The following is a 20,125-nucleotide window of genomic DNA, read 5'->3' on the forward strand; positions in this document are numbered from 1 at the left end:
TGCGTGTATCTTTTGGTCTGTCTGCGCGAAAGAAAGAAAGGAAGGTCGGTCACAGAATGAAATGAAGCTAGTTAGCGAGCACTCTTATCTTCCGTACGCTGTTATGCGTATATGATGAGCCACTGCGCTGTGTACCTCTTCGTCTGTCTGCTCAGAATCGTGTACGTCTTCCTCTTCTTGGCCATCGTCGTCAAGCTGCCAAAGAAAGAAACGAAGGTCGGTTTGGGAATGAAGGGTAATATTAATGGAAGAAACTAGCTTGGGGGGAGCACCCCCTTGTGTATGCTGTAACGCATATGATGAACTGTGTGCACCTTGCTTTTCTTTTTTGCGAGGGTGCCTGTGTTTATCTTTTTGTCCGTCTGCTCAGAATCGCGTACGCATTCATCATCATCATCATCATCATCATCATCGTCGTCATCGTCGTCAGTCTGCATGAAAGAAAGAAAGGGGGGTTGGTCAGAGAATGAAATGGAACTACTTAGCTAGCACTCTATCTTTTGTACACTGTTATGCGTATATGATGAGCCGCTGCGCCATGTACCTCTTCGCCTGTCTGATCAGAATCGTGTATGTCTTCGTCTACTTCGTCGTCGTCGTCAAGCTGCCAAAGAAAGAAACGAAGGTCGGTTTGGGAATGGAAGGTAATGGAAAAAGAAACTAGCTTGGGGGGAGCACCCCCTTGTGTATGCTGTTACACGTATGATGAACTGAGACAAGTAATAGTACCTCCGAGTCATAATAGAGCATGCCGTCTACCTCTTCTTCTACGATATCAAGGATGGGACGGTTGGGATGGATCCGGACCATGTGGCTCAGCGATTCCTCCGCCTTCTCAAAGTCCCGATAACGCGCACCATGGCACCTTATCTCCACTCTGATATTCCCAAGCATAGGCAAGTTCCCCAAGCTACGAAAATCAAAATCAAAGTGGGCATCTTGCAAGCTCTTCACCGAGACACTGAACTCAAGGTGTTCAAGGTTCGGCATAGCTCGTGGTTCAAACCTCAACGCTATGGTGGTCTCCAAGCATGTTAATTCGGGGAATGCATCACCGCTAATAACCACCAGCGGACAGTCATCCCCGTAATGCGTCAGGTCGAGAGCAAGGAGCTTTGGGAACTTCCCCAGGGTCTCCACATGCTGTGTCTTGAGAGAAAGCACGGTGACATATAAGTTGGTAAGGTGAGGAATAACTGCGGAATTAATCCACGTTGGCAATTCAGCGCAATTCAGAGCCATGTTCAGTACGCGGAGTGCTGGAGGTGGCTCAAAGCCTTCCCAGATGTCACCGCTGCAAGAGTCACAATGGACGCGGATTTTTCGCACAGCTGCACCGGGGCCGCCCTATCGCAGCAGTCGAATCGTCCCGCTTTCCCTCGAGATGGCCGCCGCACGATATGGGATTAGTGTACGCATTACCGTGGCAGTCTCCTGTCACGGTTCCTGCCGCCGCAGGGGAACAGCTCCAGCGTGGCCTCTGCGGTTTGTTTTTTCTACCCGTCCCATTGCATACCGACGCGGCCCGTGAGCACGGAAAAAACCACGCAACACACAGCGCACTGCCCGGTCTCCTTCATCTTCGCTCCAATGGATTGGGGGCAGGGACGCGATTCAATCTCGCCGGCGCTCGCCGCACCAGGCACCTCCCCGGCGGCCGGCTTCAGGTACGTATCCATACTGGATACTGGCTCGTCCTGGAGGCTTTAATATCAAGTTTCCCCAAGTGAGATTCTGAATCCCTTCTCCTTCCCGATTCTGTGCCGGAGCTCAGATCCAACCAAGCTGCCGGCGGACCGTCCTCCGCAGCCAGGCAGATCGATGGAAAGTGTACGCGGTCGGATCTATCGTGGTGTCCAGCCATCCAGGATATTGCGCGAGTCCCAGATGAAACAACATGCTCCAAGTAAGTTTATCCATCTATGGTGTGTTTGATCCAGAAAATCGCATTATTGAGCTCATGTATGTCCTCCTAAAAATCTTATCGCATATGTTCAGTGCGCACATGGGACTAGTAACGCCTCCGGCCACACTGAGGGGCTAGGCTGCTGCTATTTTCGCTCCCTGTATCGGTGTCGAATATTGACCAGAGTCACGGGCCGTGTCCCATAGCTGTTTGTCTCTTTTCTGGCTGAAACAGTAGTTCCATCACGGGGGAACAGTGCCCACGCGTAACAGTCTCGTCCCGCTCGTAACAGCCGCCGTGGGTCAATTACGGGAACGGCTGGCCCCAATCCCTAGGTATATGGATGGCCAGGATAGGCGGGCCGGGGCGCACCTGCTCTAAAATCTATTTTCGGAGTCACAATCACAGATGAGTTCTAGCCGTTGGATTTTCTTCAGATTGGCTATAGACTCCAACAAAGCTCTGGACCGGCTCACGTCTTCTGGATCAGGAAAACGAATGCAGAGAACTCTCAGCTGTTCCAGTTTGCGTAGCTCTTCTGGGAAGTTTGGGGACTCGACTTCATCCAACCGCAGCTCTTCTAAGGATGTCAGGTTCCCTATCCAATCAGGCACTGTTAGATGACGATAACAGCTTTGAGCATGCAGGCACTTCAGTTGACTTAGCAGACCAACACTATGCGGCAATTCTTCTATCCAATGCGACTCCAGGTACAACGTCTGCAAGAAACGAAGATAACCTATTTCTTCTGGCACCTCGGAAATATGGATGTTCGATAGTCCAAGATACCTCAACTGAAGTAACTTCCCGATATGCTCAAGATGATGATGACCACCTTCAAAAATCATGCTTCTTGCATACCCCCCGATATCCAAGACGCGCAAAGCTTCAAAGCTTGAAAGTGAAGGCATCACACTTATGCGGCATGCAATGGCATAAAATGACCTCACTTGCGGCATTTGCGTTTTAGCCAAATGGTTGTCCTGCTCTAGTACACCATTTTGGACGGCTATTCTACGAGCCTTGTTTTGTGGAGATGTGTGATGTTCGTTGTTATCCAATACAATAACAAAGTTATTATCCGTTGACAGGGAACGTATTATATCAAGCACCAAATCATGGATACGACAAGAAGATGTGGGGTTGTACGGCTCTCCTGCCACCTGGATCATGCTTCTACTGATAAGATCGTCGAAGTATCTCTCACCAAGCTTAAATAACCCAATCCCTTGTTCATCACGGACAATACCTTCGGCTACCCATTTCCATATCAAAACTTCTTTATCTATCTTGTAGTCCTCAGGAAATATGCTTAGATGCAGTAAACATGTCCTCAGATGACAAGGTAGATCATAATAGCTAAATAGTATTATCTTTCTTGTGTTGTCCACTTCTTTGTTTTCTCCAGATTCAAAACCAATAGAGGTATACACCTGGGACCAATCATCCCTTGGTTTGCCATGCAATAAACTAGCAATTGTTATGATGGCTAACGGTACTCCACCACATTTATGTAATATCTTTTTTGTTAACTCGTCTGGATGATCATTGGGGCATTTGCCTTTTCCACCATATAATCCTCTATATAATAATTCTTTGGAATTGTCACTAGACAGTGGTTCTAGCTTATAAACAGCCCCCGTCTTTTGAGCAACATCTAGATTACGAGTAGTTGTCAGTATTCTGCTTCCATGGGCACTATCCATGAAGGCGCAGCTTATTGTTTCCCATTCATTTATAGTCCATATATCATCAATGACGATGAAGTACCTATCATCATGACAATCCAACAACCATGAATTAGTAAAGATATCCAAAATCTTGAATAATATTTAATTATTAAAACAAGAGGGCAAACAAGCCACACGTTCATCCACATAGGCTAAATGATCTTCTCCACTGATTATATGGTGCGGCCCAATTATAAGGGATGAGATTTAAAGCTGGGCCTAAATGTATTTGCATCAGATTTGTATCAGAATCAAAATCATCAGCTCACGGAAGTCAATCCGAAACGATCTGCACCATATGCATGCAGTAACATCACTGCTCATGCGTGTCATCAGTCGATTAATGATCACATACTCACTTTCAATATGCTTCGTTGCAAATTAGGCAAATCAACTAACTGTACTAGATATAGTCAAATTTGTATTAACTAGATAAAGTACAAATCTATTTTAAATACTCATTGTCCCTCCATCCGAAAATATAAGATCAAAAATTAAGCATTATCCAACATTTTAAAACTTAGACCAGTAATGTATCAAAAAATATATGGATTGAGCCTCCAACAGTAATACTATTCTATTTGTCTTGCAATTGTACATATTTTTCACATTTTATAGGTGCATTAGAAGCAAAAAATCTAAGCGGCTGAACAGACAACAAAATTATAGTTTCTTAAGAATCAAATAGTATAAGTCAGATTTGATTGTGATACCTAGAACCGGGTGAAAGACATGCCAATATTTGGACTGATTTTTTTTAGAGTATTAGTTGGACGATTTGATTGTGATACATCTGCAAGAGGCATATTGTACTAATGAAACTAAATATTTAATATTTTTCAGATACATTTCGAGCAAAATTCATGTAAAGTTTATAACCGCTAGAAACAACAGTAAAGTTATAGATTTATTAGGTACATGTATGATAAGTGCGAATGAGCGAAGTAGCTTGAACCAATGCAACATATGCAAAAATATTTTGACCGGATTGATTGTGATACGTGTGCAGGTGACATACCGTACAAAAGAAGTTAATATTGTTGTAGCCACAAAAGTAAAGGCCAGAAGAAACAAATAATTTTATGTATTTAATAAGTTATTTCATTTGTGCGAAAAAGCATAAGTCACAGATGACATGAGCAAGTGACATTGGATTTACAGAAATTCCCAATGAATATAAATTAATAATGATATTTTTTCTATTAAACATAGTAAATATGAATTTCATTTCAACTGGGTCTTAGGCGATGCAACCGAGTAGGATTAGCATCCATCGTGCAGAGTTGTCGATGGATAGAGACATGCAATGCATTTGAAATACATATGAAGTGCATGGGATGATTTCATGCTGGCCTTAGCATGTATACACATCTGTAAAGCCTCCACTAGGTAAATGGATTGGCATCAACTGAGAATCATGTTTATAAATTAGCAATTTGATTTATAGAATACAACAATATTTAAATAAAATGTTGGATAAGGAAAAATTATAAACTATGGAAAACGTTAGTGCAAATTCCATATAAAAACTTAAATACTTAAATTAGGAATAAATTATGCATAAAAGTATTATAAGGAATATACTACTATTTTTTGAAACAAAATTAGAAATAAGAAATATAAGTATATTAAAAATTAAGTTTCCATATGAACTACATATATATAGAGGCAAGGAACATCCACTAGGAGGGACAAGTAGTAATAATTTATGCATATAAAATATTATTAGGAGGAAAAAGAATACTAATATTTCTATGAAATTAGAAATAGGAAATAGAAATATATTAACAAATTGCAGGTCACGAACTTCATACATATAGAGAGGCTACAAAAGTCAACTCGAAGGGATGAAGAAGTGACAATCTTAGAAGAAAAAAGGGTATACACATGCATGCATGTGTTGTTTATGTAGTTATGTCGAAAGAAAAATATGAAATATGTATTAGATGTATCGACACGACTGGGTCAAGCAGTAGAAGAAAAAGTTCGTCCTAAGTAGAATGTAGGCAAGCATAGCATTCATGTACCAGTTGTTACTAGCAGAGTTGACAATAACTGGAAGTGAGAAATAAGTGACGGACTGAGACGAAGAAACAAGTACATGCATGTACAAGAATCGCTTACAGGGCATGCATGACATCATGTAAGGATAATTGCGGGTTGATGTTAACGTGTTTTGTGTGCACGCAAGTGTATCGCACGAAGGAGGCAAACAAAATATTATAGCAACTATGTAATAAATAGTGTTAATAGTTTATATCACAACATAGTGCAAACTTCATGTGTGTTTATGAGTAGTAAAATGAAAAACTAGGAAAATATTGTGGAACCATGTCGATGCGTGACATTGTACTAATAAAATAAAATCCAGTTTCCTAGAAATGGGACGCATGGGTGAAGAAAACTATATAAGGTTTACCTATAACAATCATTAATTAGATTTAATTATTCAATGGAAAAGCATCCTACTACTAAGGTGCTGCAGTCAATTTTTTTAACTCACATCTTAATATATACAAAAAGAAACTAGCAAGAAACACGTGCTATGGAACGGACTGAACAAAAAGCATTCAACATGTTTGCAAATTGTTTCTTGAATTGACGTCTTGCTCAATGTATCACAAATTCATGATAGATCGTCATATTTCTGTGGACCTTTAGTAGTAGCTCCGGTTTTTTACCCCCTAGCTACTACTATGGCACCACTTAGTAGTAGCGAGGGCTAAAAACCAACGCTACTGCTATCAAACTTAGTAGCAGTGAGGTTTTAAAAACCCGCGCTACTACTATGGCATGTCCCGGGGAGCACGGTAGAGATCGCTTAGCAGTAGCGAGGGTTAAAAACCCGCGCTACTGCTATCAACTTAGTAGTAGCGAGGTTTAAAAACCTGCGCTAGTAACTTTCTGTGTATAGGCTTTTCCCTAGTAGTGTCTTGTTGGTTATAAGGATAGCAGTTCGCAGGTTGTTTTTATTCTTACTATAATTTTGTAATTGCTTTTCCATGTATCTTTTAAGCATTGAAGGGCACAACTAATTTGTTGTTGGTTTCTTTGTGGTGTATCGATGTCTAAACCATGTATGGGCCTGACCCCGACGGTACCTGAATACACCACCCTGGTTACTATCGGCCCTTCCCGACCAACATAGGTTGCTGTGCCACATGACCAACTCCACTTTTCCCTCAAGTTATGTTTTTATGTTATGTTCAGCACAACGACTGCCCTGAATATTCAGGTACCAACAAGAAAAAGTTATATTGTTTTTATTTGGCTGGCAGGCCATATGCTGGTCCTTTTAGTGCAGATGGCAATTCATAAGGTGCTGGTGCATCTTGTGCAGCGAAGCTTTAGTACCAAAGCATTTGAGTAAATCAAATTAATAATCTCTTTTCTGGGTTCTGGAATGATATTTGGAACAATTTAATACTCTCCGTGTAGTTCATATCATGGATAGTAGAAACCATAGCTTTATCGTTTGTCTCTAAGATTATTTTCGTGTCCATGTGCTTTATCGTTTAATGCCTGGCTCATGTAACATTTCCAAGGAAAAAATGTGTTATTAATTTCTGTAGGGTGGGACGATGCTTCATGTCCTTTGTATAGTTAAATCTAAATGCATGTATTATAAATCTATGTTGAACTTGATGTTGCCATATAATCTTATGCCTTCTATCACAAATGAATGTTTCTTCTTCACTTTATTTTGTTATCATGTTTGAATTCATACGCTATACGTAGATTCCTACTAACTTAGTACTACTTGCTTCAGCAAAATGTCGCACCCTCGTGCCACAAGGCTGCTGATCTCCTTGCTTCCAGCTCAAGGAAGGAAACCATGTCATCATTGGCCAGTGCAGGTATTGCTCTTTAGCTGATATATTGTTTAGTTTCTTCATGGTTACAAAAATTTCTTGGGAACATGAGGCTTAAAAGTTTCAACCCCGTTCAAGTGCTCCAAAGCTTTGCGCCTCTTCTGTTTTCTTTTAAATAATTGAGCAATTGAAGCAACCATTAATTGTTTTGTTTTTACCCATACTTACCTTTTATGGGAAATAGTTTGTGAATTCCCGATTGGGGTGACACTAGTAGAAAAAGGACCTAATATGAGACACATTAGTGCCGATTTGGTTTTGAGCCGGCACTAATGTGTCCAATAGTGCCGTTTCCAACGGCTAGCCGGCCGTTCTCATTAGTACCGGTTCGTGGCGAACCTATAGTACCGGTTCGTGCCACGAACCGGTACTAAAGAGGATGGTGGCGGGGTGTTGTCAGTCTGGCGCCCGTCCAGCACCTTTAGTACCGGTTCGTGGCACGAACCGGTACTAAAGGTCGACGTACATAAACCCTTCGTCCCCCCCGAGCCACTCTGTTCTTCCCCTTTCCCCTCACTGAAGGAAATATGCCCTAGAGGCAATAATAAAGTTATTATTTATTTCCTTATAATCATGATAAATGTTTATTATTCATGCTAGAATTGTATTAACCGGAAACATAATACATGTGTGAATACATAGACAAACAAACTGTCACTAGTATGCCTCTACTTGACTAGCTCATTAATCAAAGATGGTTATGTTTCCTAACCATGAACAATGAGTTGTTATTTGATTAACGAGGTCACATCATTAGTAGAATGATCTGATTGACATGACCCATTCCATTAGCTTAGCACCCGATCGTTTAGTATGTTGCTATTGCTTTCTTCATGACTTATACATGTTCCTATGACTATGAGATTATGCAACTCCCGTTTACCGGAGGAACACTTTGGGTACTACCAAACGTCACAACGTAACTGGGTGATTGTAAAGGAGTACTACAGGTGTCTCCAATGGTCGATGTTGGGTTGGCGTATTTCGAGATTAGGATTTGTCACTCCGATTGTCGGAGAGGTATCTCTGGGCCCTCTCGGTAATACACATCACATAAGCCTTGCAAGCATTACAACTAATATGTTAGTTGTGAGATGATGTATTACGGAACGAGTAAAGAGACTTGCCAGTAACGAGATTGAACTAGGTATTGGATACCGACGATCGAATCTCGGGCAAGTAACATACCGATGACAAAGGGAACAACGTATGTTGTTATGCGGTCTGACCGATAAAGATCTTCGTAGAATATGTAGGAACCAATATGGGCATCCAGGTCCCGCCATTGGTTATTGACCGGAGACGTGTCTCGGTCATGTCTACATTGTTCTCGAACCCGTAGGGTCCGCACGCTTAAGGTTACGATGACAGTTATATTATGAGTTTATGCATTTTGATGTACCGAAGGTTGTTCGGAGTCCCGGATGTGATCACGGACATGACGAGGAGTCTCGAAATGGTCGAGACGTAAAGATTGATATATTGGAAGCCTATATTTGGATATCGGAAGTGTTCCGGGTGAAATCGGGATTTTACCGGAATACCGGGAGGGTTACCGGAACCCCCCGGGAGCTATTTGGGCCATAGTGGGCCTTAGTGGAAAAGAGAAGGGGCTGCCCTAGTTGGGCTGCGCCCCCCCCCCCTTCCCCTAGTCCTATTAGGACTAGGAGAGGTGGCCGGCCCCCTCCTCCTCTTTTCCCCTCCGGGGAATCCTAGTTGGACTAGGATTGGAGGGGGAATCCTACTCCCAGAGGGAGTAGGACTCTCCTGCGCCTCCCCCCCTTTGGCCGGCCAGCCTCCCCTCCTCTCCTCCTTTATATACGGAGGCAGGGGCACCTCTAAACACACAAGTTGACACAAGTTGATCCACGTGATCGATTCCTTAGCCGTGTGCGGTGCCCCCTGCCACCATATTCCTCGATAATACTGTAGCGGAGTTTAGGCGAAGCCCTGCTGCTGTAGTTCATCAAGATCGTCACCACGCCGTCGTGCTGACGAAACTCTTCCCCGACACTCTGCTGGATCGGAGTCCGGGGATCGTCATCGAGCTGAACGTGTGCTCGAACTCGGAGGTGCCGTAGTTTCGGTGCTTGATCGGTTGGATCGAGAAGACGTACGACTACTTCCTCTACGTCGTGTCATCGCTTCCGCAGTCGGTCTGCGTTGGGTACGTAGACAATACTCTCCCCTCGTTGCTATGCATCACATGATCTTGCGTGTGCGTAGGAAAATTTTTAAAATTACTACGAAACCTAACAGTGGTATCAGAGCCTAGGTTATTGATGTTGATGTTATATGCACGAGTAGAACACAAGTGAGTTGTGGACGATACAAGTCATACTGCCTACCAGCATGTCATATTTTGGTTCGGCGGTATTGTTGGACGAGACGACCCAGACCAACCTTACGCGTACGCTTACACGAGACCGGTTCCCTCGACGTGCTTTGCACAGAGATGGCTTGCGGGCGACTGTCTTTCCAACTTTAGTTGAACCAAGTATGGCTACGCCCGGTCCTTGCGAAGGTTAAAACGGAGTCTATTTGACAAACTATCGTTGTGGTTTTAATGTGTAGGTGAGATAGGTTCTTGCTTAAGCCCGTAGCAGCCACGTAAAACAAGCAACAACAAAATAGAGGACGTCTAACTTGTTTTTGCAGGGCATGTTGTGATGTGATATGGTCAAAGCATGATGCTGAATTTTATTGTATGAGATGATCATGTTTTGTAACCGAGTTATCGGCAACTGGCAGGAGCCATATGGTTGTCGCTTTATTGTATGCAATGCAATCGCGATGTAATGCTTTACTTTATTACTAAACGGTAGTGATAGTCGTGGAAGCATAAGATTGGCGAGACGACAACGATGCTACGATGGAGATCAAGGTGTCGCGCCGGTGACGATGGTGATCATGAAGGTGCTTCGGAGATGGAGATCACAAGCACAAGATGATGATGACCATATCATATCACTTATATTGATTGCATGTGATGTTTATCTTTTTATGCATCTTATCTTGCTTTGATTGACGGTAGCATTATAAGATGATCTCTCACTAAATTATCAAGAAGTGTTCTCCCTGAGTATGCACCATTGCCAAAGTTCGTCGTGCCCAGACACCACGTGATGATCGGGTGTGATAAGCTCTACGTCCATCTACAACGGGTGCAAGCCAGTTTTGCACACGCAGAATACTCAGGTTAAACTTGACGAGCCTAGCATATACAGATATGGCCTCGGAACACGGAGACCGAAAGGTCGAGCGTGAATCATATAGTAGATATGATCAACATAATGATGTTCACCGATGAAACTACTCCATCTCACGTGATGATCGGACATGGTTTAGTTGATTTGGATCACGTGATCACTTAGATGACTAGAGAGATGTCTGTCTAAGTGGGAGTTCTTAAGTAATATGATTAATTGAACTTAAATTTATCATGAACTTAGTCCTGGTAGTATTTTGCAAATTATGTTGTAGATCAATAGCTCGCGTTGTTGCTTTCATATGTTTATTTTGATATGTTCCTAGAGAAAACTGTGTTGAAAAATGTTAGTAGCAATGTCGCGGATTTGATCCGTAACCTGAGGTTAATCCTCATTGCTGCACAGAAGAATTATGTCCTTGATGCACCGCTAGGTGACAGACCTATTGCAAGAGCAGATGTAGACGTTATGAACGTTTGACTAGCTCGATATGATGACTACTTGATAGTTTAGTGCACCATGCTTAATGGCTTAGAATTGGGACTTCAAAAACGTTTTGAATGTCATGGACCATATGAGATGTTCCAGGAATTGAAGTTAATATTTCAAGCAAATACCCGAGTTGAGAGATATGAAGTCTTAAACAAGTTCTATAGCTAAAAGATGGAGGAGAATCGCTCAACTAGTGAGCAAGTGCTCAGATTGTCTGGGTACTACAATCACTTGAATCAAGTGGGAGTTAATCTTCCAGATAAGATAGTGATTGACAGAGTTCTCTAGTCACCATCACCAAGTTAGTAGAACTTCGTGATGAACTATAGTATGCAAGGGATGACGAAAATGAATCCCGAGCTCTTCGTGATGTTGAAATCGACGAAGGTAGAAATCAAGAAAGAGCATCAAGTGTTGATGGTTAACAAGACCACTAGTTTCAAGAAAAGGGCAAAGGGATAGAAGGGAACTTCAAGAAGAACGGCAAGCAAGTTGCTGCTCAAGTGAAGAAGCCCAAGTTTGGACCTAAGCCTGAGACTAAGTGCTTCTACTGCAAAGGGACTGGTCACTGGAAGCAGAACTACCCCAAGTATTTGGCGGATAAGAAGGATGGCAAAGTGAACAAAGGTATATTTGATATACATGTTATTGATGTGCACTTTACTAGTATTTATAGCAACCCCTCGGTATTTGGTACTGGTTCAGTTGCTAAGAATAGTAACTCGAAACGGGAGTTGCAGAATAAACAGAAATTAGTTAAGAGTGAAGTGACGATGTATGTTGAAAGTAGTTTCAAGATTGATATGATCATCATCGCACACTCCCTAAACTTTCGGGATAAGTGTTAAACCTAAATAAATGTTATTTAGCGTTTGCGTTGAGCATGAATATGATTTGATCGTGTTTATTGCAATACGGTTATTCATTTAAGTAAGAGAATAAACTGTTGTTCTGTTTACATGAATAAAACCTTATATGGTTACACACCCAATGAAAATGGTTCATTGGATCTCAATTTTAGTGATACACATATTCATAATATTGAAACCAAAAGATGCAAAGTTAATAATGATAGTGCAACTTATTTGTAGCACTGCCGTTTAGGTCATATTGGTGTAAAGCGCATGAAGAAACTCCATACTGATGGACTTTTGGAACCACTTGATTATGAATCACTTGGTACTTGCGAACCGTGCCTTTTTGGCAAGATGACTAAAACACCGTTCTCCGGAACAATGGAACGAGCTACTAACTTATTGGAAATAATACATACCGATGTATGATCCAATGAGTATTGATGCTCGTGGCAAGTATCGTTATTTTCTGACCTTCACAAGATGATTTGAGCAGATATGGGTATATCTACTTCATGAAACATAAGTCTGAAATAGTTGAAAGGTGCAAAGAATTTCAGAGTGAAGTAAAAAAAATCATCGTAACAAGAAAAATAAAGTTTCTGCGATCTGATCGCGGAGACGAATATTTGAGTTACGAGTTTGGTCTTCAACTAAAACAATGTGAAATAGTTTCACAGTTCACGCCAACGGAACACCACAACATTATGGTGTGTCCGAACGTCGTAATCGTACTTTATTGGATATGGTGCGATCTATGATGTTTCTTGCTGATTTACCATTGTCGTTTTGGGGTTATGCATTAGAGACAGCTGCATTCACGTTTAAAATAGGGCACCATCTAAATCCGTTGAGACGACACCGCATGAACTATGGTTTAGCAGTAAACCTAAGCTGTTGTTTCTTAAAGTTTGGGACTGTGATGCTTATGTGAAAAAGTTTCAACATGATAAGCTCGAACCCAAATCGGAGAAATATGTCTTCATAGGATACCCAAAGGAGACTGTTGGGTACACCTTCTATCACAAATCCGAAGGCAAGACTTTTGTTGCTAAATTCGGAGTTTTTCTAGAGAAAGAGTTTCTCTCAAAAGAATTGAGTGGGAGGAAAGTAGAACTTGACGAGGTAACTGTAGCTGCTCCCTTACTGGAAAGTAGTTCATCACAAAAAACTGTTTCAGTGGCACCTACACCAGTTAGTGAGGAAGCTAATGATAATGATCATAAAACTTCAGATCAAGATACTACTGAACCTCGTAGATCAACCAGAGTAAGATCCGCACCAGAGTGGTATGGTAATCCTGTTCTGGAAGTCATGCTACTAGATCATGATGAACCTACGAACTATGAAGAAGCGATGGTGAGCCCAGATTCCGCAAAGTGGCTTGAAGCCATGAAATATGAGATGGGATCCATGTATGAGAACAAAGTATGGACTTTGGTTGACTTGCCCGATGATCGGCAAGCAATTGAGAATAAATGGATCTTCAAGAGGAAGACGGACGTTGATAGTAATGTTACTATCTACAAAGCTAGAATTGTCGCAAAAGGTTTTCGACAAGTTCAAGGTGTTGACTACGATGAGTTTTTCTCACTCGTATCTATGCTTAAGTCTGTCCGAATCATGTTAGCAATTGCCGCATTTTATGAAATCTGGCAAATGGATAAACAAAACTGCATTCCTTAATGGATTTACTAAAGAAGAGTTGTATACGATGCAACTAGAAGGTTTTGTCGATCCTAAAGGTGTTAACTAAATATGCAAACTCCAGCGATCCATCTGTGGACTGGTGCAAGCATCTCGGAGTTGGAATATACGCTTTGATAAGTTGATCAAAGCATATAGTTTTATACGGACTTGTGATGAAGCCTGTATCTACAAGAAAGTGAGTGGGAGCACTACAACATTTCTGATAAGTATATGTGAATGACATATTGTTGATCGGAAATAATGTAGAATTATTCTGTAAAGCATAAAGGGGTGTTTGAAAGGAGTTTTTCAAAGAAAAACTTCGGTAAAGCTGCTTACATATTGAGCTTCAAGATCTATAGAGATAGATCAAGACGCTTGATAAGTTTTTTAATGAGTACATACCTTGACAAGATTTTGAAGTAGTTCAAAATGGAACAGTCAAAGAAAAAGTTTCTTGCCTGTGTTACAAAGGTGTAAAGTTGAGTAAGACTCAAAGCCCGACCACGGCAGAAGATAGAAAAGAATGAAAGTCATTCCCTATGCCTTGGCTATAGGTTCTATAAAGTATGTCATGTTGTGTACCAGATCTATTGTATACCCTGCACTGATTTGACAAGGGAGTACAATAGTGATCTAGGAGTAGATCACTGGACAGCGGTCAGAATTATCCTTAGTGAAATAAGGATATGTTTCTCGATTATGGACGTGACAAAAAGGTTCATCATAAAGGGTTACATCGATGCAAGTTTTTGACACTGATCCAGATGATTCTAAGTCTCAATCTGGATACATATTGAAAGTGGGAGCAATTAGCTAGAGTAGCTCCGTACAGAGCATTGTTGACATAGAAATTCGCAAAATACTTACGGATCTGAATATGACAGACTCGTTGACTAAAATTATCTCACAAGCAAAAACATGATCACACCTTAGTACTCTTTGGGTGTTAATCACATAGCGATGTGAACTAGATTACTGAATCTAGTAAACCTTTTGGGTGTTGATCACATATCGATGTGAACTATGGGTGTTAATCACATGGTGATGTGAACTATTGCTATTAAATCACACGGCAATGTGAACTAGATTATTGACTCTAGTGCAAGTGGGAGACTGAAGGAAATATGCCCTAGAGGCAATAATAAAGTTATTATTTATTTCCTTATAATCATGATAAATGTTTATTATTCATGCCAGAATTGTATTAACCAGAAACATAATACATGTGTGAATACATAGACAAACAAAGTGTCACTAGTATGCCTCTACTTGACTAGCTCATTAATCAAAGATGGTTATGTTTCCTAACCATGAACAATGAGTTGTTATTTGATTAACGAGGTCACATCATTAGTAGAATGATCTGATTGACATGACCCATTCCATTAGCTTAGCACCCGATCGTTTAGTATGTTGCTATTGCTTTCTTCATGACTTATACATGTTCCTATGACTATGAGATTATGCAACTCCCGTTTACCGGAGGAACACTTTGGGTACTACCAAACGTCACAACGTAACTGGGTGATTATAAAGGAGTACTACAGGTGTCTCCAATGGTCGATGTTGGGTTGGCGTATTTCGAGATTAGGATTTGTCACTCCGATTGTCGGAGAGGTATCTCTGGGCCCTCTCGGTAATACACATCACATAAGCCTTGCAAGAATTACAACTAATATGTTAGTTGTGAGATGATGTATTACGGAACGAGTAAAGAGACTTGCCAGTAACGAGATTGAACTAGGTATTGGATACCGACGATCGAATCTTGGGCAAGTAACATACCGATGACAAAGGGAACAACGTATGTTGTTATGCGGTCTGACCGATAAAGATCTTCGTAGAATATGTAGGAACCAATATGGGCATCCAGGTCCTGCTATTGGTTATTGACCGGAGACGTGTCTCGGTCATGTCTACATTGTTCGCGAACCCGTAGGGTCCGCACGCTTAAGGTTACGATGACAGTTATATTATGAGTTTATGCATTTTGATGTACCGAAGGTTTTTCGGAGTCCCGGATGTGATCACGGACATGACGAGGAGTCTCGAAATGGTCGAGACGTAAAGATTGATATATTGGAAGCCTATATTTGGATATCGGAAGTGTTCCGGGTGAAATCGGGATTTTACCGGAATACCGGGAGGGTTACCGGAACCCCCCGGGAGCTATTTGGGCCATAGTGGGCCTTAGTGGAAAAGAGAAGGGGCTGCCCTAGTTGGGCTGCGCCCCCCCCCCCCTTCCCCTAGTCCTATTAGGACTAGGAGAGGTGGCCGGCCCCCTCCTCCTCTTTTCCCCTCCGGGGAATCCTAGTTGGACTAGGATTGGAGGGGGAATCCTACTCCCAGAGGGAGTAGGACTCTCCTGCGCCTCCCCCCCTTTGGCCGGCCAGCCTCCCCTCCTCTCCTCCTTTATATACGGAGGCAGGGGCACCTCTAAACACACAAGTTGACACAAGTTGATCCACGTGATCGATTCCTTAGCCGTGTGCGGTGCCCCCTGCCACCATATTCCTCGATAATACTGTAGCGGAGTTTAGGCGAAGCCCTGCTGCTGTAGTTCATCAAGATCGTCACCACGCCGTCGTGCTGACTAAACTCTTCCCCGACACTCTGCTGGATCGGAGTCCGGGGATCGTCATCGAGCTGAACGTGTGCTCGAACTCGGAGGTGCCGTAGTTTCGGTGCTTGATCGGTTGGATCGAGAAGACGTACGACTACTTCCTCTACGTCGTGTCATCGCTTCCGCAGTCGGTCTGCGTTGGGTACGTAGACAATACTCTCCCCTCGTTGCTACGCATCACATGATCTTGCGTGTGCGTAGGAAATTTTTTGAAATTACTACGAAACCTAACACTCACTTCCTCTGTTCTTCCCCCTCTCTCCTCGAGCTCCTCACAAATTTTGCCCAAAATTTGTCAAGATTTGAAGGCCCCCATCCATTCAAATGATCACAAAGGTTAGCAACTTTGTCCTTTCAACTCTCATTGCTAGATTAGCTCTTGCAATGCTTTGTATAGTGATTAATTTGGGAGGAATAATTATATTTGCTAGTATTTGATTTATATGCAATTTGAGCACAAAAATAACACTTAGTTTGCATATGTAGGTGTGGTTCACTTAGTGCCTTCTAAATCTCCGTCGTAACCACCGTCGATTGCCCGCACCGTCCCGTCGCCGGCACCACCTTCTGGTGAGGCTCTTGTTCATGAATGTTTTACATTACCAAATTGATGTTTATGTGATTTGGATATATAGTTACTCGTATAATTATCTTACCCGTATGTTGTTTGTTATACATAGTGCCATGGTTTTGATATCCGTCCCCGTCGGCCCTCGTCCTTGTTATGATTCGGATGTGGTATATTCTCTTTTAAAACTAGTTGTTGCATTTCGTGTTTATGACAAATTATGCCCATCAAGTTGACATAGATATTTTTATCTAGGAGGTATGTGAACCGGAAGATCTTATAACGCAAGGTGATGTCGAGGGTGAGCGCCCCAGGAAGAAGATTACTGCCAAGGTGATGTGGTATGCTCCTATAATACCACGGTTGAAACGTTTGTTCCAAAACAAAGAGCATACGAAGGCGATGCGGTGGCACGCAGAAGACCGTAAGAAAGATGGAAAGTTGAGAGTACCCGCTGACGGTTCGCAGTGGAGAAAAATCGAGAGAAAGTACTAGGAGGAGTTTGCAGGTGATCCAAGGAACGTATGGTTTGGTCTAAGCGCAGATGGCATTAATCCTTTTGGGGAGCAGAGCAGCAACCATAGCACGTGGCCTGTGACTCTATGTTTGTATAACCTTCCTCCTTGGTTGTGCATGAAGCGGAAGTTCATTATGATGCCAGTGCTCATCCAAGGCCCTAAGCAACCCGACAACGACATTGATGTGTACCTAAGGCCATTAGTTGAAGAACTCTTACAACTGTGGAATGGAACATGTGTACGTGCGTGGGATGAGCACATGGGGGAAGAATTTGACCTAAAGGCGTTGTTGTTCGTGACCATCAATGATTGGCCTGCTCTCAGTAACCTTTCAGGACAGACAAGCAAGGGATACCGCGGATGCACGCACTCTTTGGATGATACCGACAGTATATATTTGAATAGTTGTAAGAAGAATGTGTATTGAGTTTTGTATTGACTTTATTCCTGACCTTAAGACGATTGGTGTTCCTGAATCGCGGCATAAGGGCAGACTAGAAAGAAAAGGCACGCTAGGAGGGCATCAAATAATATGTATGGACGGGCATTCTCTCACTGAAGCACACTACACAGTTCTACAGAATTCCTCCTTGGTGGCTCCGTATATAGAGGAACACAAGAATTTTCTACAGTCCAAACACACGGAGAAGTCTGACGACTGGATTACACGCGAACAAACGAGGACTTTCGCCGGTTGGTTGCAGAAACGTGCCCTGAATGATGGCGATATTCAAAATGATCTGTACTCGTTGTCCCAGTTACCATCTTCGAATATAATGACTTTCAAAGGGTACCAGATAAATGGGAATACATTTTACACGATCGCCCAAGATAAGAAGAGCACCAATCAAAACAGTGGTGTCCGCTTTGATGCAACAACCAACATGGGAAAGGAAACATATTATGGTTACATAGAGGACATATGGGAACTTAACTATGGATCAGGTGATTTGAAGGTCCCTTTGTTTCGGTGCAAATGGGTCAATATGACACGAGGCGGGGTAAAGGAAGACCCGCAGTACGGAATGACAACAGTGGATCTCAACAATCTTGCGTATGCAGACGAACCATTCGTCCTAGCCAATGATGTGGAGCAGGTTTTTTATGTGAAAGACATGTCTACCAGGCCGAGAAAAAGAAAAGATAAGAAGCGAATGGATCATACGACGAGCCAAAGCGCCACATAGTTCTTTCAGGAAAAAGAAACATCGTGGGAGTGGATGACAAGACAGACATGTCAGAAGATTATGAAAAGTTTGATGAAATTGCTCCATTCACAGTGAATATTGACCCGAGCATCCAGTTAAGTGATGAAGATTTTCCCTGGCTACGGCGCAAAGGGACACACGAGAAGAAAAAGTTTCACACCCAAAGATCTGGGATGTGATCGGCTTCACTATCATCACTTTCTTCTGTGTTTCACACCCAGGAGGGAATGTCTGTAATAGTTAGGGTAGTTAATTATGTGTTTTGGCATTTGAAACGCGAAAATTTTTTATGTGCAAACAAATTCTTTTTCATGCATTTACTGATTTTTTTCCAGCTAAATGACCCTGAAATTGAAAAGCATTTGTAATGAACTCAGAAAAGGTTGAAAGTTGGCATGGTATCATAATTTCATACAAATAGCATGTGCAGAAAAAGTAGAGAGGGTTACGGCAAAAACTGGATACACTTCGTGTACAAAATGGATAATCTTTTTCGAAGTATCAGGGTTTCCGACGAAAACTGAAATGTTACAAAGGCATTTCATTTTTTAAATAACCTAAGCATTACCAAATTGAATATAATGATAAAACACACTAATATTAAACATAAGAAAAAAGAATCACTGAAAAATCTTTTTCCAAAGTTAAGTTATTCACAAACTAATGATTCACACAAATCTCAAATAATTCAAAATTTAAACTATTCAAATTTGAAAACTACCGGCACTAACAGATCAAAGTTTGTAAACTTTTGTACCTAAAGCAAAAATATTCACAAAGAAACTCTAAATACAGCAAAAAACAACTCAAAAATAAATAAAACAAATAAAAAAGCAAAAAAAATTAAGAAAATAAAAAAATAAAAAAAGCCCGCCTACTGGGCCAAAGCGGCCTGCATACGACTAGAAACTCAACCTTTTGTTGGGCCAAGATGCAGGCCCGTAAAGGCCCAGTAGGCCCACATGACAGCAATGAATTGGTAGGCCCAGTAGGCCTGCTTAGGAGAGGAGCTCGAGAGAGCTACCGCACTAGGGCTTATAAACCAGTGCGGTAGCCCTTCGACTAGCGAGGTGGGACTAAACTTGCACACCGCCTTGAGCCAGCGCACACCTCTAGTACCGGGTCGTGGCTCCAACCGGTACTAAAGACCCCCCTTTAGTATCAGTTGTAGCCACCACCCGGTACTAAAGGGGGTGCGCTTCCCGCCGCTTGGCCTGGCCAAAGCAGACCTTTAGTACCGGTTGGTGGCTCCAACCGGTATTAAAGGTCCATCCTATATATACAACACTTGAAAAAAATTCAGTTTCCCTATGTTCTTCCCTCTGTTTCCTCCCTCCGTCGCGCCGCCCTGCCCCGATCGTCGCCGCCCCCGCCCCTCGTCGCCGACCCCGGCCGTCTCGGCCCCTCGTCGCCGCCCCCGTCGACGTCGCCGCCCCGGCCGTCCCCGTCCCCG

The 20,125-nt window shown here is 42.3% G+C and overlaps 2 protein-coding genes and 1 long non-coding RNA gene across 3 annotated transcripts; 1 reads left to right on the forward strand and 2 right to left on the reverse strand.

Annotated features, from left to right (window-relative positions):
• Positions 1–493: 493 nt before the first annotated feature.
• LOC119310777 lies at positions 494–1,304 on the reverse strand. Its single transcript, XM_037586403.1, has 2 exons — positions 730–1,304; positions 494–604 (listed from the first exon to the last, which is right to left on the reverse strand). Exons 1-2 carry the CDS (start codon positions 1,240–1,242, stop codon positions 494–496), a joined length of 624 nt encoding a protein of 207 aa, XP_037442300.1. The 5' UTR covers positions 1,243–1,304.
• Positions 1,305–1,343: 39 nt separating this feature from the next.
• On the forward strand, positions 1,344–2,041 carry LOC119306885. Its single transcript, XR_005149069.1, has 3 exons — positions 1,344–1,667; positions 1,775–1,906; positions 1,999–2,041. It is a non-coding gene; the product is annotated as an uncharacterized LOC119306885 (long non-coding RNA).
• Positions 2,042–2,168: 127 nt separating this feature from the next.
• Positions 2,169–3,960, reverse strand: LOC119310778 (disease resistance protein PIK6-NP-like). The gene is made up of 3 exons (XM_037586404.1): positions 3,932–3,960; positions 3,138–3,676; positions 2,169–2,993 (listed from the first exon to the last, which is right to left on the reverse strand). Exons 1-3 carry the CDS (start codon positions 3,958–3,960, stop codon positions 2,284–2,286), a joined length of 1,278 nt encoding a protein of 425 aa, XP_037442301.1. The 3' UTR covers positions 2,169–2,283.
• Positions 3,961–20,125: the final 16,165 nt, after the last annotated feature.

Source organism: Triticum dicoccoides, chromosome 5B, assembly GCF_002162155.2.
Source record: "Triticum dicoccoides isolate Atlit2015 ecotype Zavitan chromosome 5B, WEW_v2.0, whole genome shotgun sequence".
Lineage (NCBI taxonomy): Eukaryota > Viridiplantae > Streptophyta > Magnoliopsida > Poales > Poaceae > Triticum > Triticum dicoccoides.

What these genes read in the sequence shown, in the direction of transcription:
- LOC119310777 (XM_037586403.1), bottom strand. Translation starts at nt 1,242, where the DNA reads ATGGCTCTGAATTGCGCTGAATTGCCAACGTGGATTAATTCCGCAGTT. An exon ending in TGCTCTATTATGACTCGGAG is followed by an intron (nt 605 to 729) that starts GTACTATTACTT and finishes TTTCTTTGGCAG; the next exon opens with CTTGACGACGACGACGAAGT.
- LOC119310778 (XM_037586404.1), bottom strand. Translation starts at nt 3,960, where the DNA reads ATGAGCAGTGATGTTACTGCATGCATATG. An exon ending in GATGTTACTGCATGCATATG is followed by an intron (nt 3,677 to 3,931) that starts GTGCAGATCGTT and finishes TCATGATGATAG; the next exon opens with GTACTTCATCGTCATTGATG. An exon ending in AGGTATTGTCCGTGATGAAC is followed by an intron (nt 2,994 to 3,137) that starts AAGGGATTGGGT and finishes TACGTTCCCTGT; the next exon opens with CAACGGATAATAACTTTGTT.